The sequence below is a fragment of the Taeniopygia guttata genome, chromosome 9 (genome assembly GCF_048771995.1).
Source record: "Taeniopygia guttata chromosome 9, bTaeGut7.mat, whole genome shotgun sequence".
Lineage (NCBI taxonomy): Eukaryota > Metazoa > Chordata > Aves > Passeriformes > Estrildidae > Taeniopygia > Taeniopygia guttata.
This window is the reverse complement of record NC_133034.1, coordinates 25,263,311-25,281,431: the sequence shown is the minus strand read 5'-3', so window position 1 is coordinate 25,281,431 and position 18,121 is coordinate 25,263,311. Positions and strand designations below refer to the sequence as shown.

At 50.5% G+C, this 18,121-nt stretch overlaps 1 protein-coding gene across 7 annotated transcripts in view; it reads right to left on the bottom strand.

The window, feature by feature from the left end:
• Positions 1-18,121, bottom strand: part of PLCH1 (phospholipase C eta 1) — a 57,393-nt gene that overhangs the window by 20,433 nt on the left and 18,839 nt on the right. For 6 of the 7 annotated variants that reach the window (XM_030280378.4, XM_030280382.4, XM_030280380.4 and 3 more), the window contains 5 exons: positions 5,589-5,735; positions 4,900-5,143; positions 3,545-3,674; positions 1,881-2,051; positions 12-105 (listed from right to left, as the gene is read on the bottom strand). In XM_030280378.4, coding sequence (XP_030136238.4) covers positions 12-105; positions 1,881-2,051; positions 3,545-3,674; positions 4,900-5,143; positions 5,589-5,735 — 786 coding nt within the window. Of the gene's footprint in view, positions 1-11; positions 106-1,880; positions 2,052-3,544; positions 3,675-4,899; positions 5,144-5,588; positions 5,736-16,548; positions 16,857-18,121 lie in introns of those variants that run through there. The other variant, XM_030280381.4, reaches the window with a different exon arrangement.

Genomic DNA, 18,121 nt, shown 5'->3' with positions numbered 1-18,121 from the left:
AAAACTTTTACCTTCAATCCCAAGAACATTTTGCTTCTTGTTTTCTTCTGACACTTCAAACTTCTGTATGATGTCCAGACAATATTCTGGTGTCACATTATTCATCTGCACAAAAACAACAGCGCGGGTACACTCATTCTCAACGTCACCAGCATGTGAAAATCTACTTAACTTGGAGGAGACAAACAGGAGTGAGAGGTAGCCATCAATTAAAACCTATGTCATTTTAGTCTCAAGATTAAAATTAGCTGTTTAGCAGCCTTAATAATTGTACTGGCCAATACTGCTGAAATGAGAACTATGACATTATATTCTTTAATATAATCTTCTTAGACATGCAAAAAGATTTGGCAGGCTTGGATTTCATTTTCATGCGTTTTCCACTCCTATGATTTCATTACTTCCAAGGGAGTTCACTGTAATACACAGGCTAGGAGAGAAATAATTAAATTCTGGAATGAAAAACAGCAGCTTTTCTGAAACAAAGAGGAATTTTGTCCACAGCTTCAGCTAGGCCTCAGCTGAGGTTCTAACTGATTTGTGGGGCACTTACAAGTAGACACTTATATTTCCTTCAGAACTAAAGGCAAGGAATAGCTCCCATCTCTCATCTCATCTTTCCTCACTGCCTTGAGCTGTAGAAAACCAAAGGAAGAACGAGGACTGCATGGATTTCATTTCTCCACTGCCAACATTGCAGGAAGACAACAGGGGCACTCAAACCTCTGGATCATCCTGTTCACTGTTTGTACTGTCCTAGCTAAGCCAGCCATCCTAAGATGCTGCAGGAATTACACAGGATAATAAAAAAATAACAATTCAGTAGAAAAAAGAACTGATTTTTCTTGCTCACGTTGGTGTTTGATTGCAAACACTGCTCAGAGCAAGCCCTGTTCTGGCACAACATTTCCATTATCCCTCATGGCTCCTTGCTGGCCCAGTGTGGGGTTCTCAGGTGCTTGAGGAATGGAAATGTCTAATGTAGTCCAAAGCTGCCTCTGCCAGGGAAAGGTCCACACATTTGTGCTTTTTTAAATTGTAGCTTGAGTGGTGATGACTTGGGCCACCTATTTTTTTGTTACACTTTAAAGTACTCCACTAAAAATAATGTGGAGTGTTCTCCTAAAGAGGGAGTTCTCCTAAAAAAGCAGCCAGTTTAGCAAGCTAACAAAAACCCCAGCCTGCTTCTGTTCTGCCCTCAGGCTGCAGAGTATTTCCTATCTTGCCAAATGAGTAGCAGATGGAGCAGAACAGAACTGTCCACACATTTCCAAGCATCCAGACAACAGCAAAACCAAAATGCTGTTTGGGTGAGGGCACTGGGGAGCTGGAGCACCATCAGCTTCTGGAGCAATGCTGGCACTGGGAATCTCCCTGGCCCCCCGAGCTGGGCACTGAGAAGGGGCACAGGGCTGCAGGTGCCAAGAGGCTCAGCAGGAGCTGCTGGTTTCACTCTGTATGGTTTGCTGCTGCAGCAGAGCAGCCCCCAGACAGCTGTGCCCAGCAGTGCTCTCAGCAGGGCACACAGGGCACTGGGAGATGCAGAATGCCAGACCTGACAGTCAGCTCCAGGTTCTGCTGCATCAGCAGGTCCACGATGTCCCTGAGCATCCCAAAGGAGCTCCCCCACCTCTGCCACACATTCCTGCTCCAGGACCCTGAGCACCTCTCACGCCACTACCGTGGGCACTTCAAAAACCATCCCAAGCAGCTCCAAACTCTTTCTAGAAGCATTTCAAAAAACAATAAAACCTCCAGAACTCTCTTCTGCCACCTCTGTGCTTTGCCCTGCGCCCCAAGTTAATATTTGCCATAAAATCCTTTCCCTACACTTGAATGTAAGTGCATGGCCATAGACATGGATGCAGATATTGCCCTACCTTCTGTTCCACCCTCAGGAACTGGGCCAGCTCCTCAGCAGTGAGATGATCCTTCTTGTCACTGTAGCTTAGCAGCAGCAGGTAGAGATCCCGACGCAAGGACATCATCTTGTAAAACACTGAGAATTCTTCAAAGTTCAGGGTTCCTTGGTTCTCATCTGTGTCTGCTTCCTAAGAGGTAATGACACTCAGGTAAACATGCTCAGCACAGGAGAAATCAGAATAAAACACAGCAGGACTTGTGCACACCAGCAGAAATGTAGTAAATTCTTGTCTGAAAGACTGTTCAGACACAAATCCTAACAGACTAAAATAACTGCAAAATTATATCATCATCTCTGGGGTTTTTGGTCAAAATGGTCACTAAACTAAAGCCACAGATTCCCTATGAAATGTTAATTTCCTTCTTTAATTTCATATTTATTTCCCCTAGAAAGAAGCTCACCCTGGGCTTTATTCTGATCTCTTGACCTCCTGTATGCCCTGCAGTTATCCTGGATTAAAACACAGCAAGAGGCATAAAAATATCACCCAAGGCTTCCCCAACAAGAGTCTGATATCTTAAAACATTCAGGACAATATCAGAGTCTTAAATGCACATTATTTCATCTGCAGCACTCTGCAGAGGGGACAGCTCTGCAGCAGCACTGAGACCCCACACCAAAACATACACCCAGCATCTCCAGGCTTGATTTGCTCTTTCTCCTCAGAGGTAGGAAGAGAAGAAAACAGTACTTAGCACACACCAATACAAGCTTTTTTCCTGTGAACATCTGCCTAAAAGGATTGCTTTGGATTTTCAAAACAAGGAATATATTCTGGAGAACAGCTGGCAGGCACTATGTGGGTCTGCATGCAAAAAGGAGCTGCAAACTCCTATCCCAGCAAGTCAGCTGAGAGGAAAGGAACTCTCAGCTAAATGGTGTTGAATGGGGTTTTTGATCATGTTAGATCTATTACATGTCTCAAATGACATTTATAATCTGTGGGAACGAGTACAACCCAAATTAATCTCTGCAACACCACTCCAGCAGTTTCCAGGTCTGTGGGAGTAACTCCAGACTCCAAAGATGTATCTCTAATGGGGATTTTATGCCGCAGAAGATTCTTCAACTTTCCCATGGTTTACAGCAAACCAGCTTTGAGCTGGTAGTGGTTTAGAAAAGTGAAGATGACATTTTTTGTTCTCCATTATATCCTTGGCTTATATTTCTTTCCTACAGTAAACACAAGGACTGGTGGAAAATGGGAGCTGTTTTCAGATAACAGAAGTAAAAAATTGATTCTAAATCAAATCTGAATGGCTAAATATGAGGAAGTTGTTAAAGAAAATCTAATTCCTTGCATAAAGCCAGTTTCTATTAAATAATTTTCCATAAAGGACATAAAAAATGTTTCAGTAGCAACAGAGTAACTTCATTGTCCATCAATGCCATTGAACAATTCAGTTCACAGAGCTGAAACCAACAGTGCAGCAAAAAGAGCAACACTGGTAACTTTTCTGTGTGCTTCATGCCATTTAAACAACGTTCTGACGTTTTTGTCTACAAAAAGGTGGGACTTAGAAGAAGCCTGTGGGGTGCTGTGTTTTTATTCCCAAGCTCAGAGCCCGCTCTGGTGTGCCCAGAAATGGATCTGAGCAGCCCTGGTGGCCCAGCACACACCTGGAACATCTGTCGGACCTTCCTGCGGGGCAGGCTGACGTTCAGCTTGTGCATCAGCTGGTGGATCTCCTCGATGGTCAGCAGCCCGTCCCCGTTCTTGTCAGCCTCCTCGAAGGTCTGCTTCACCCAGCTGCCAGCGTGTCAAGGACAGGCACAGGGGAGCTCCCCACGGACAGGGGAGGCAGGGCAGCTCAGGAAAGAACCCCCTTTGCCCCTGCCTTGCTACAGCTCAGACAAATGCTTAAAACCAGCACTGGTTTGTGGTGATTATTCACAGCTCAGTTCACAACACCAGCCCCTCTGCACTCCCATTTCTGATGCTGGTTCCTCCTCTGAGAACGTGCTCCAAAGTTTTTAAATATTGCTGGGCTTACTCTGGGATCTTCTTCCACCTGTCCCTTCTTCCTATCTGAACTTCACTTCCCAACCAGCACCTTCACCCCTCCTTGCACAAGTGTCCCTCAGCACTGCTCTGAGTTCTTGCAGTAGCTGGGAGTGGGACAGGGCATTGTGTGTGCAGCCTCCCAGCTGCCACACTGGATAAAACAAACAGGACTTGCAGGATGTTTCACCAGGAGAGAAGATACAGCAGACAGGAGCAGCTCCGAAAAGTCATGGTTAAATATAGCAAGCTGAGGAGAGGTGCAACAGAGCATGCAGTACAACCCCAATGGACCTGTGCCTGCTGTGATCAGAATCAAACACGGGAGATATAAATTAAAAATACCTGAAATACGTGTATTCTCCAGGAGTACCATTAGATTTCCATGAGGCAGAAGAACAGATAGGTTACAATTTTAATTAAGATGGCCCTAGGGTTTGGTTTTTGGGGGAAGAATGTTCTTTGTGTATAACATTTTAGTCATCACCGTTGTGGAAAAAAAAACTGTTGTGGAGAAAAGGCACATGAAGGAAATATTCAGAGGACATGAGGTTCACTCTGGCTACTGGGCTACAACAAACATTTAAGGAACTTTAAGGATTTGTGCTCCTGACAAACAATGGAGGCCAGGAAGGACACAGGCATCTGACTTACACAAGAGCAACAGAGATGGGCAGGAGTTCCTGAGCTATTGAGATAACTAGAAATAACTGGTCTGCCCCTTCACAAAGGAATTCATTAACAAAATCAAGCCTATCCCCTGACTCCCCTGCAGTCTGATCCAGTCCCCAAGGCACAGCCCATGGTTTGTCACACACATGAGTGTCCATGTCAAACCCACTGCTCAGGTTTGCACTGCACTCAGTGGAAGGTTTGGTCCCTTAGGAGGAGGAGGAAGGACAGGCAGCACTGAAGTGCCTGAAAGCAAGGCAGGGACGTGAGCAGGAGCAGGGCCTGGCTCCCCAAAGGATACTGGTCGTGCGTTCTCTGGCGCTTGGCGAGCGAGTCCTCGTCGCTGATCCCGGCCAGGAGGTACTTGAGCCCCGTCACCCAGGTGCGAGCCTCCTCGGGGTTGGCCGTGATCAGGTCCAGGCTCTCCAGGTGGCTGCCGTGGTAAATCGTGAAGCAGCAGCTGGGCTCGAAGCTGCCCTCGGCGTGGCGGTGGAAGAGCTCGGACTGCCGGCCCTCGCTGACTTTGTAAATGGAGTCGATGACAACTGGGGGGAGGAAACCAAAGGACACGCTGGGACAGCCAGCCAGCCTCTTCCTGCTTCCCATCATCCTGAGATACTCAGCCTCAGAGGCATTAAACTTCGTTAATGTTACATCTCCACATCCCAAAACCCTGTTGGACTGAAGGTTTCCCTGCCATGGCTGTGCCACGTGCTCTGAGTGCTCCCCAGAACATCACAGGGCTGAGGCTGTGCTGGCTGCCCCGGAGGCTCTGAGTGCTCCCCAGAACATCACAGGGCTGAGGCTGTGCTGGCTGCCCCGGAGGCTCTGAGTGCTCCCCAGAACATCACAGGGCTGAGGCTACAGAAAGGGAGCAGGGCAGACAGACACTGAGCGTCTCCCATCAGCCCACGAGCCCCTGTGCAGCTCTGTAAGTCACGTTCCAATGCTGAACTGCCCCAGAAATTAGAAGAAATATGAGGAGTTTACTTTTTGCCTTTTCGCTCTTGCGGGAGGGCCTCCATCGGATGCAGCTCCTGTGCTCGTCCAGGTAGAAGAGACGGACCAGCCCCTTGGTTCCACTCTTCAGCTTCACCATCTGCGTCCCAGACTGCATCACACTCATGCATCTTTCAACTGTGGGGCAGAGCAGAACAAATTCCACTGAGCAGCCACCTCAGCCACCACTGGCATGAGTGACAGGCTCCCCAGAATCTGCCCGGCACACACCAGTTCTGGGCTGGACCTCCAGTGACAGAAAGTGGGCAGTGCTGGGAGACCATTCCTTCTTCCCTGCCACCTTCTCCACACAGGAAAATGGAGCAGCTCATCCCTCTGAACGCCCTCACGACAAAATTGAGGCAAAGAAAACTTTTATCTATGTTGAAGGAAGACATTTTGTAGTTGTTTCGTGCTCATCTTACATTTTTTCTATTACTGCACACAGTGCTGTAATTTTAAGCACCAGCACCATGCACTTGGAGTGGTGAGATCCTCATTCAAACCCCACACTCCTTCGGGCTCAGTAGCCCTGGAGTTTGTCCCTCATGCTGTGACACCGGCAGAGCTGCTCACAGAGTGACACAGACACATTCACACCCTCTCCATGCTGCCACCAACCTTCCAACACACACTGGGATGATTTCCTTCTATCCACCCATCCCATCTGAATGATAAGGCTTTTTCCCTCCTCTGTGTTTTGACTAAAATAAACCCATTTCTTCCATTTCATCTCACATCCTCCCTCCTGCAGCCTTCCAAACACGAGGATCAAGATAACATTTCCTCTTGATCTCAGTATATATCCATGCTCTTAAATTACCTTCTGCTTTTATCCATTCACAGCCTCTCCTTGCTTGGTATCACTCCAAATTCATCTCCCTGGGTGATTTGTTTACACTCTGGCAGGCTCCCAAATAAACTCTCTGGGTCTGTCTCTATTTCTTATCACCCTTCCTCTCTCCAGCACTTCTCTCTCCAGTGCTCCTCAGTGTCACAGCAAAGACTAAGCCACAGTCCCACTCCTCTGCCAGAGCTGGGATTTATTTATTCTCCCAACAGCTCTGACACACTCACAGGCAGTCAGAACAGCATCTAAACACTGGGCAGAGCAGGGCTGAACAGCCCTTGGCACTGGATAACCTCCCCTGGCTCCCTCACTGACCAGGGGCTGGCAAGGCAAACCCCACATGGAATAAAGCCCATCAGGAGCCTTTTCCCCTAGTTCCCTTGCTCGGGGGAAGGAGGGGACTGTGGCTGAGCTGAACAGAACCACACTCTTCTGAAAGCCTCATGTGAGTGCAGTAAATGTGTCCTTCAGTACGTCCGTAAATAATGGCACCCCTGGATCAGCACACACTGAATGAAGGTGAGTTTGGAAGGGCTTTAGGATAAATCCCAAATGTGCCATAAATCAAGCCAGAAGGAGATGTTAGACTATATCCACGTGTTGGCTGGGGCAGCATGAACTTGGGTCTATCTGAGGATGCACAAAGTACCAGGGAGACAAACATTTACACCACTAAGGATGGAAAACTCAGAACCTGAGAGAAGAAAGATGAACTGAAGCAAAAATAGTCTCTGGAAGTCCCTATGTACATCCACACATGATGCCCTTTCTTGGCAGTCCCAGCCTTTCCCTGTGCAACTGAGTTTAGATCAGGTTTGCCTTGGATTCCTACCAAGAGAAACACGACTTGTCCCAGCACAGAAATGAGTGTGGGTACAGAAACGTGCCCTGCTCCATCAGCCTGGCACACACACCACTAACAGAGAGATCACTCCCAGCAGGGCTTTAGCTCAGTAAGAGGTTTAACAACAAGCTACTCCACACAGCAAATCTGCTTCTTTGCACCTAAGGCTAGCAGTGACTGGTGAAAGTCCTACAAAAGTAACTAATTCTCAAGTAAGTCTCTCTGTTAGCACCAGCTCAGCTGTCAGAGAAAAAATCCCAGCCCAGTTTCACTAAGATGCTCTTGAGGATAGCCAGCAAAAGGCAGAAGGGAGAAGACCAGACCACATTTATTCAATACAAGAAAAGCAGAGGATGGGCCACAGTCAACAAAACTGCAGCCAACAGAACTGTGGGGAAAATAAAAACCACAAAAGGCAATCCAGTTCCTTCTTCACCATTTCAATTGCTTAAACATTTCTACATCATGTTTGGAATCGTTATGGGTGCAGTCATATTCATGCTTCAGGCACACTTCAGTTACAGGGAACAGATTATAAAACACTTTCTTTCACAAAGTGGATGAAACCCAGTCCTTGCCCAGCATCTCAACAGCCTCCAACTCCCAAATCCCACCTGCAGGAGGTCCAGTGCCCCAGGGAGCACCATCTTTGCTGCTTGCACTTTCCCAATTGCAAGGAAATACCACGGGAATTCAAACATTTTAGGAATAAGAGAGTTCATGGCATCATTCCTGCTGGGCAGGTGTTAATAACAAAGGCTCCACGGTCAAGAAGGGGCTGGGGGAATGGAAATGCCACAGCAGTCAGAGCCCACTGCATCGCAGCTCTGCAAACCATTTACAAAACACCCCATCCTCCCCTTCAGGCTATTTATAAAATAGAAGCAGGCAGGTAAAAAAGGTCTCTTCAAATGCATTCTCAGTATGCTAATGCCGGTCCCTTGCCAGACACCCACATTAGCATCTGAATGGGGAGGGACTGAGCGGGGCAGGGCGGAATAAAGCTCCAGAAGGGCAGCTCGGGAAGCATTGCACTAAGGAATAGGGAAGCTGCTTCCAGAAAAACATCGAATCCTGTAGATAAACCAGGAATACAGAGCAAATGAAGCAGCTCCTCAATGCAGACACAGATCAAATTTTGAGGAAGCAAGACATGATTCCCATTAAAAGATATTCTTCTAACACGAGGACTGGCTGTGCAGTTTTTGCTCAAAGTCTGAAAATGAATTAAGTTAAACTAGAACACAATGTAGTTTATGTTACAAGAGCGAAGAAAATTAATCTGGAAGTTTAACTAAAAAATGGTGCTTATGCAATGTATAAGGAAGGTGTCCTTGCCAGGGCAGGGGGTTGGAACTGGGTGGTCTTTGAGGTGGCTTCCAGCCCAAACCATTCCATGATGCTATGATATTTGAAGCTTTCATTTAAAATTAAAACCCCCTGAAAATTACATTCACTTCTGTTTGCAGAGCTATGCAAACCTGACAACCTAAAATCATCCCAACAGACATCGTGGAGTTTAACAGGATTTAATAATGAAACACCAGTCTGCTTTTCTTCCTCCCAAAATAACCCTTTGAAGCAATACAGACCTGAATTCAAAGAGCACTTTTTAATTTAGCTCAGCCGTGAGGATCACTCCTAGCACAGCCCTCTCCTTCGGGCAGGAGCTGCTTCTGTACCCGAGGGTATAGCAGGTACAAACCCACCTGTGCCAGCTTGGCGTTCCCTGGGGTGGCCACGCTGCCCAGCACAGGGCTGGGAGGCCAGGAGCAGAGGCCTGGAGCCAGGGTGTCCCAGGGTGTCCCCAGGGTGTCCCAGGGTGTCCCCAGGGTGTCCCCAGGGTGTCCCAGGGTGTCCCATGGAGCCCTGGGGTGTCCCAGGGTGTCCCAGGGTGTCTCCAGGGTGTCCCAGGGTGTCCCAGGGTGTCCCCAGGGTGTCCTCAGGGTGTTCCATGGAGTCCCAGGGTGTCCCAGGGTGTCCCAGGGTGTCTCCAGGGTGTCCCAGGGTGTCCCAGGGTGTCCCCAGGGTGTTCCATGGAGCCCCAGGGTGTCCCAGGGTGTCCCAGGGTGTCTCCAGGGTGTCCTATGGAGTCCCAGGGAGTCCCAGGGTGTCCCAGGGTGTCTCCAGGGTGTTCCATGGAGTCCCAGGGTGTCCCAGGGTGTCCCCAGGGTGTCCCCAGGGTGTCCTATGGAGCCCCAGGGTGTCCCATGGAGTCCCAGGGTGTCCCAGGGTGTCCTCAGGGTGTCCTCAGGGTGTCCCAGGGTGTCCCAGGGTGTCCCATGGAGTCCCAGGGTGTCCCAGGGTGTCCCCAGGGTGTCCCAGGGTGTCCCAGGCTGTCCCCAGGGTGTCCCATGGAGCCCTGGGATGTCCCAGGGTGTCCCAGGGTGTCCCTGAGCCCCAGGATGTCCCACTTCCCTGCCTCGGGGTAAAAGGGAATTTCACTCCAGCATCACCCCTGAGCATTTCCCTGCTCTCCTGCCTCACCACAAGGAGCTCAGGGTGTGCAGGAGCCCGCAGCCCGTACCAGAAGGAAATTATTCAGGGAAGTAAGGCATTGCACTGAGCAGCGTTCTCCAGCAAACAGAAGAGCATTTTGCTGTGTGGTGCACATCCCTGCAGTGAAACAAACACCCTCTCCCACAAAACCTGCTCTCTGAGGCTAAAGAAATATCTTGGCTATCTTTTGCTACTATATTTTGGGGTTTAGTTATTCAAGAAAACACTGTTACCTTTGCGTTAGCAGCACAACTCTACTGCCAAGAGTCTACAGCAAAAGGTTACACCACTGTTGTGAGACAGATAATTTTACTTTAAAGTCAAAGATCAAAACAAATTTCTCATTGCTGTCCACTAACAGGTTTTTATTTTCCTGTATGTTGAGAAATTAATATTTCAAAGTGCAACCAAATGACAAAAGGTCTGGCCTCATCTTGCTTTTATGGACTTACTATTACAGCCATCTGACAAAACAAAAAGATTAAATAAGTATAAAGAGCATTACCAAACACTGAGAAGTGTAATTATGAAAGAGGATATAAACTGGGTTTCTAAATGATAGGCATCAACTGCATTAAGCCAACATTAAGCTTGAAGAGATAAAAGGAACCCATAAAATGCAGGAGTTACTTTTCTAACTGCAGCAGCTGCCCTGGGACCCTGGCAGGGGTCAGGAACCCCCTGGACAGAGCCCCCAGAGACACTGGCTGTGATCTCTGCCCATGGAAAAGAGTTTTCAATCTTACAGGGTGAATTACCAGCTCTGAGTGTTTGATATGAGTAATAATTAAGTGTGACACGGGTGCAAAAGTGAAATTTTAGGTTTCTAGATGAGGGGTTCAAAGGGGACAAGATGGAGGAAATTGGGTGTGTCTTGTCCTTTTTCTCCTTCTTCATGCCCTCCATGTTTCACTGTGGTGTTGGCATTTTTCTGTTGGTTCAGGCTGGGGACACACTGTCCAACGTAGGTGACAGATATTGGCACGTTATTGTAAATCCAGCACAGGTAGTTTGTGGTATTTAATGTTTGTACCATCCCACTGAGGGCAGAGCCCCACACGCTGCCCTGCAGGACAGAGCTGCGGCAGGGCAGCAGAACATGTTAGAGATAAACAGAATAAACAACCTTGAAACCAGCACAGACCAATTATGGCTTCTTCTTTGGCAACGGGGCTGACAGACAGAGACTTTCTGCAATCTCAGAATTGTCAATACCACAGATTCTGATACCCCTCCAGTTCTCAGTTTCTGCACTCCCCAATCCTGCATCACTCCCTCACCCTGAGCACTCGTTTGCCCTCCCAGTAATGCCATTAAACAGCATTTTGTGCCCAGGTCTGCCCCCAGAGAGCACGTTTGACCTAAATCCCACAGAACAGCAGTGATGCCATCAGGGTGTTACATAACCCCAGGGAGCCCAGGGGGGCACGGGGGGCAGCTGCAGGTCTGGGGCACCCCAGGGCCCCAGGCAGGATCAGCTCTGGTTTCAATAGCCACAGCTCATGTTTTCTGCCACAGTTTAATTTGCTCCCAGCAGCTCTCCAGCCTCACGGAATTTCACATTAAGCTCCTTACAGTGGGTTTAGTGGTGATCTCTGGGAGGGCCATGCACATGAGATGGACAATCAATCCCTCACGCTTCTGCTTTTCTTAAGAAACCCTCGAGGGAGCCACACAGCACCGGCAGAGACACCAGAGAATGAAAAGGGCACAGGAAATTCATCTCAGGCCTGAGATACAGAGAATCAGAGCAAGTCACCAAACACAAGTTGAGACTACTCGAAACAACTGAATGGCATCTAATCAAAGGAACCCCTAACTCTGGGAAGCAGCTCGTGCTTGTAAAGCCACTAAATAATATGCAAACAAAAAAAGGAGTGAAGCTTAAGAACAAAACCATTCACTACCCAGAACAGAGAAATAACCCCAAGCACAACTGAAATCTATCAGCTCTTTGTAAGACTGGGAACTGTCTGGTGGTGCCTTTTTTTCTTTAAAAAACCCCAAAACAAATGCAAAAGCTTGTGAGCAGCAGCTCCCAGCAGTCCTGTCTGAATAACACGTGTGTCACAGTAACTGCTCCTTCAGCCTTCCCTATTGACACTGTGGGTCAGTGCTTCCAGCATCACCAATAACTCATCTTATTCTCACATTACAAGTGAAAGGTCTCTGCTCTTCCCCTTCTCAAGCTGACCCTTGACAACCTTTGTTTATTCTTGCCATGGCAGAACCCAGAGCTCCTTCCCAGAATGAGGCCCCCTCCTCTTTTGCTCTTAGACAGCAGAAAGGAACCAGAAGCATCCAAACAAAAGCTTGGTACTACAGCACGATCCAAAAAGAGCCTGAATGATCCCTAATGACAAGTTTTGTTCCCTCACTGAGATTCACAGAGCACTGTGCAGTGCAGAAATGTCCTGCCAGGCCAGCACCCTTCACAGGGACTCCGTGAATAATGCATGTTTTCCACCCTTCCCCTCCTTCTGCCAGCTCACCAAACCCCCACTTATTATCTTCCAGCAATTAGCCCAGGTTTCATCCTTTCTTCGGGAACAACTCCACCAGAGCTGTCCGTTGTGAGAGCCCCGGTGCCACCGCTGGCTGAGGACTGGGAGTTTGCCATTAGGACTGGGGAATTAATCCTTTGTCAACACTGAAAAGCACAATCGTTTAAGCACAGCCATGGCCAAGTGCCAAAGCACATTGTCACATCAATGGGGTGAACAAGGAGCACAGATTTATTGAACAAACCCAGTTAAGTTTGCACATCCTAATCCTCTTTCTTCCTGGAGGATCCCTCAGCAGGAGGGCACAGCAGTTGGTTATGACACTACAGAAAGTGGAAAAAGCAGGAGGTGGGGAGAAGTGGAGGAGGAGGAGGAGAGTTTCTGCTGCTCCTGCCAAGGGGAGGACGAGCACACAGGTGTTGGTGTCGCTGTGCCAGACCGGGGGTGGCTTTTGGGACGAGCAGCCTCCCTCGGTGTGACTGTGACACGGAGCGCCAGGCACCACCCAGGATGTGTGCCCATGTGCCCAGAGGACAGCCCAGGCTCCCAGGCCAGGGCAGCTCTGTCAGGAGGGCAGTGCCTCCCCACTGCAGCTGAGCCACCTCTGCAGTGCCAGGGGCTCCTCCAGCTGGCACAGAGCAGGCTGAGCCTCCCAGGAGCCCTGCCTCTGGATGCTGAGGTGCACAACAGTGACCCACCAGCTCTTTGTCTGACAGAACCCCATATCTGCCCCCTAAAATAATCAATAAGGACATAAATAAGGATTATACACCAGCGAAGCAGACCTTCTGTTTGAACACAGCCTCCCTGTGTTTGACAGCACAAACACAATTCCCACCACAGCATACTGGGCCAGGGCAGACTCCCTCATTCAGCACACTGCCCTTTGTGTGTCACACCTTCCACTTCACCAATTTAACAAAAAATAGGGAAAAACCCCACCACCTTCCTAGAGCATGCCCACAGAGAAGATAATCTGTCCCAGGCTCAGTGCACACAGTCGGTTCTGGTGTCTGCAGATCGATCAGTGAACAGCCACGTGTGGCAGCACCTCAGCCCTGTCCAGCCTGGGCAGGGAGTGCCCTGCTGGCACTGTGCTGTGCTGCTGGCAGTGCCCTGCTGGCACTGGCACTGTGCTGCCCTGCTGGCAGGGCACGGGGGCAGCTGGAAGGGGAACCAGCCCCCAGGAGCTGGGCCAGTCTGGAGGGAGCACTGCTTCCCTCCGCTGCCAAACCAAGCCACACCTGGGCCTAGGGACTGGGGAGAGCGGAGAAAAGCAGAACAGAACGGAAGGTGAAGTTAATTAACCTTTAAAAGTAATGAATGGAGGCTGCGGTGCAACAGATGAGATGAACTAATTTATTCATCCTCCTCAGAAATAGTCATTTTGCTAAAGAAACATGTTTATCTATTCTATTTTAAATTACCTCGGTGCAAGTCACCGACAGTGAGTCATCTGTGGGCAAACAATGAACTGCCAGTCTCAAACACCAAAGTGATTTTATCACTGAAATGATGCTGTTCCGGGCACCCGAGTTCCAGGCTGATCAATGTTTCTGTTGGTAACGTGGGAATACCTGTGAGCCCGTTCTCTGCTGTGTGGATAACCTGCTGCAGACAGCTGGAGCTCCCTGCCCTGAGCCAGCCCTGCTGGCACTCCCAGGGAAGAGCCAGCCCGGGCTCCTCACAGCTCCCACCTCAGCCACGGAGCAGCACATCTCCCTGAGGCAGCAGCTGCTGAGGGAAAGGGGAAACCAGCACACACAGCCCTGGCAGCAAGCTCAGTGCTGGACAGAGCCGGGGAGGTTTCTGCCAGCACCTTCTGCTCACTGCCCCTGGTGTCCCCAGGCTGCTGCTGTGCCACCTCTGACCCCAGTGTGGCACTGGGGCAGCTCAGGCTCCAGCAAAGCACTGGAGGAGTTACCTCAACAACTCCAATCTATGCCCCAGGGTTTTGGAGAGACAACAGTTCTTCAACAAACAACAACAACGTTTCCCCTAACACTATGACAGTGTTGTGTGGGTTTGTTGAAACGAGTGGGTTTCACTCACAAGCACCAAAACCACTCACACTGAGTAGTTAGCAAGCACATAACCCAGTTACTGCTGGCCAGCCACATCCTCTGCAGAGCTGGTGAGACACTGCCCCTGGAGCCACCAGCACCCAGCACCCTCTGACCCCTCCACAGGCCATGGCAGGGACACTTTGTGGTGCCAGAGCACTCAGGGCAACACTGGGCAACCTCCTCAGGATGTGCCAAACCATCTGGAGGCTTTCCACCTGCCAAAGCTGCCACGTGCACGTGCCAGCTTCTTGTGAGTGCATTTAATGCTGAGACAGATTTAAGCTGTTATTGGAATGGAACCTGTGGATGACCAAGTTCTTCTTCCCAGGAGACTGATGCCTTCCATATCCACCCAGACCAGTTTGCTGTTCCAGGCTAATTCCCTTCCATATCAGGATCCCAGAGCCTACACTCAGTGCCTGCACAGGCGCCTGGACAGCTGCAGGCACAGGAGTCCCAAAGCAGCACTAATAAGGACATCAAACAGGGCACTGCCATCATCTCGGGTACAGAGGGGAGCCTGGCCATGACCCCACCTCTGAGCAGCCAAACCTCAGTGCCAGGGACAGCAAGGACAGCCAAAAATAGCCAGGGACAGCGGGGATAGCCAGGGACAGCCAGGGACAGTGGGGACAGTCAAAAACAGCCAGAGACAGCCAGGGACAGCCAGGGACAGCAGAGACATCCAGGGAAAGCCAAAAACAGCCAGGGACAGCCAGGGACAGCCAGGGACAGCAGGGACAGCGGGGACAGCCACTCGCTGCTCTACAGCCCTCGCTGCCCTCCCCAGAGATGGCACTGCCACAACTCAGGATGGCCAGCTGGAATTTGGCCTTGCTGTCACATCTGGGTGAGGAAGGGACTGCAGAAAGACCTCGAGCAGAACTCCAGCCTCAGCCGAGTTCTCTGCTGAGGAATGTGTTTATCCACACCTACACTGCCACGAGACTCAGAGCTGGAGCCCGATGCTCCTTTGCCAGCCCCTCAGGAGAGCTGGCTGCTGTGAATTATTCACTGGGGCCGTATCCATTACCTGGGCAGGCAGATGGGGTGACACCTGCCCTCCTTCAGCTCCATGCAGAGCTCTGCGTGCCCCACACCTGCCACAGGAGCAGCAGCCCAGCACTGCCAGCCCTCCCTGCACGGCAGCCACAAATAACTTACTTTTGCTAAAATACGCTCTGGTTTTTATACCCAAAGACTTCCACTAGATAAAAAAAATATCCACTAAATCAACCATGACAGATACAAAGAAAAAAAAAAATCAACCGCCAAATCCGCCCTGAAATTTCTAACATTTTATAACAGGCAACATGATATTTCGAAGTATAATCCATGGCTTTTGATGGCTTTATTTTAGATTAGTTTGTTTGATTTTAAATTACGGATAATCTTGTCACAAAAATTTATTCTGAGCTGCACAATTCTGGCAAGAAAGCTCTTATGCTAAATTTATTTTCTAAGTGTTTTCTTTAAAAGAACATAATCCAACATCTTAAGGATGAGCAAAATACAAAAATTAACTTTAATCTACCATGATTTCCCCTTCCCTCTACAGCATTTACTCTCTATCCACTTAGAGGTTTAAGCTAATTGCCACTTTCCATTCAGCACTGACTTAAATTGAACAAAACTAGATGTTATAAACTGCAAGATACTGAAGAAAGTTATTCAAGATGTCTTCCTTTTTCGTACTACCTCCTCCTCCTGCAATTCTTGGAAAGACATCTTTTATCCAGTGCTTTCATTCAAATTTTACATACCACTTGTAAATGTGTTATACTATTTATAAGTGCTACTAAAAAAACCCAACAAACTCTTCTGCACTAAAAGCCGCAGCAAAATTCCCAACAGATGAAAAGGTCAAGAATGTTTTTATTCAAGGCAAACACATTTGTAATAATTTAGGCTAGCACAGAAGTGCAGTTTGTCCTCATTAAAAGAGCAGTAACTCAAACACAAGCTACATCTTTTCATGCAGAAATTGCCTTGACTTTCAAGTCAATACCAACTTACCAGGTTTTCTTGTTAAACATTTAAGAACAGATGCACAGTTGTTATACCAACAATGTCTACATAAACACTGCAATTTACCAAACCCAAGGGTTAAGTTACCTATTTTTCTATAACCATTTCCAGACACACTACAAGCCCATCCTATGGCAATTCCAACCTCAAACAGCCTTACCTTTTTCTGGACTTAAATTTTTATATACTTCAAGGTCTGCCATTAAATTTGTAACTCGGGCATTATTGGCAAGCAGAATGGAAATTCTCCCTTCGGAAAAGGCTCAGTTTGATCTTCACGCCTTCAGAGCCGGCACGTTTGGAAAGCAATCCTTGGAAGTGCAGCCGAGCGCTGCTGCCCAGGAGGAGCGAGGAAACCTCGGAGATCCATAGCACAGATCCAGCGGTGGGAGCAGGAAACTTCTCTGCCGGCCGAGGAGCGCAGGCTGCGAGGGAGAGGGAGCCGGCGGGGTTTGCTGCTGCTGCTGTGCTGCTGCTGCTGCTGCTGCTATTGCTGCTGCTGCTCCTGCTGCTGCTGCTATTGCTGCTGCTGCTCCTGCTGCTGCTGCTATTGCTGCCGCTGCTGCTGCCGCTGCTGCTGCTGCTGCTGCTGCTGCTGCTGCTGCTGCTGCTGCTGCGGGGCGGCGCTGCTCCTGTCCCCGCACCGAGCGCCCCGGGCTCCGCAGGGCTCCGCTGGGCTCCGGGGTTCTGCAAGGCTCCGGGCACCCAAAGGATCCGGGCACCCAAAGGCTCCGGGCACCGCTGGGGCTCCGGGGTTCTGCAAGGCTCTGGGCACCGCAGGGCTCCGGGGTTCTGCAAGGCTCCGTGCTCCCCAAAGCTCCGGGCTCCGTAGGGCTCCGGGGTTCTGCAAAGCTCCGGTCTCCGCAGGGCTCCGGGCTCCCCAAAGCTCCGGGCACCGCTGGGGCTCCGGGCACCCAAAGGCTCCGGGCTCCGCAAGAGTTCTGGGCACTGCTGGGGCTCCGGGCACCGCAGGGCTCCGGGCTCCCCAAAGCTCCGGGCTCTGCAAGGCTCCGGGCACCCAAAGGCTCCGGGCACCGCAGGGCTCCGGGCTCCCCAAAGCTCGGGCTCCGCTGGGGCTCCGGTCACGGCAAGACTCCGGGCACCCAAAGGCTCCGGGCTCCGCAGGGCTCCGGGCACCCAAAGGCTCCGGGCACCCAAAGGCTCCGGGCTCCCCAAAGCTCCGGGCTCCGCAAGGGCTCCGGGCTCCGCAGGGCTTCGGGGTTCTGCAAGGCTCCGGGGTTCTGCAAAGCTCCGGGCACCGCTGGACTCCGGGGTTCTGCAAGGCTCCGGGCACCCAAAGGCTCCGGGCTCTGCAGGGCTCCGGGCTCGGAGCGTGCCCGGCCCGGGGAGCGCAGGGACCCCGCGGGCAGCCGGCCGGGCCGGGCGGGGATTACCGCTTCCACTGCGGCTCGGGAGCGGCGGAGTGACGCGGGCTGAACGCGGGAGGGGAGATCCGACCCCGCTCCAGAGTAACCCCCGGCATCTGCAGCCGGAGGGGAGGAACCCCCAGCTCCGTGTGCCTTGGCCCCGGCTCTGTGCCCTCCTCCTGCCGCTGGCCCGCTGGCCCTGGCCCCGGGAACAGCCGCCCTGCAGGGCCGGGCCGGGACAGCACCGGTCCGGGCTGCGCATCCCTGAGCGCTGCGAGCACCGAGGAGCAGGACACGGAGGGTTCCTGCGCATCCCTGAGCGCTGCGAGCACCGAGGAGCAGGACACGGAGGGTTTCTGTGCATCC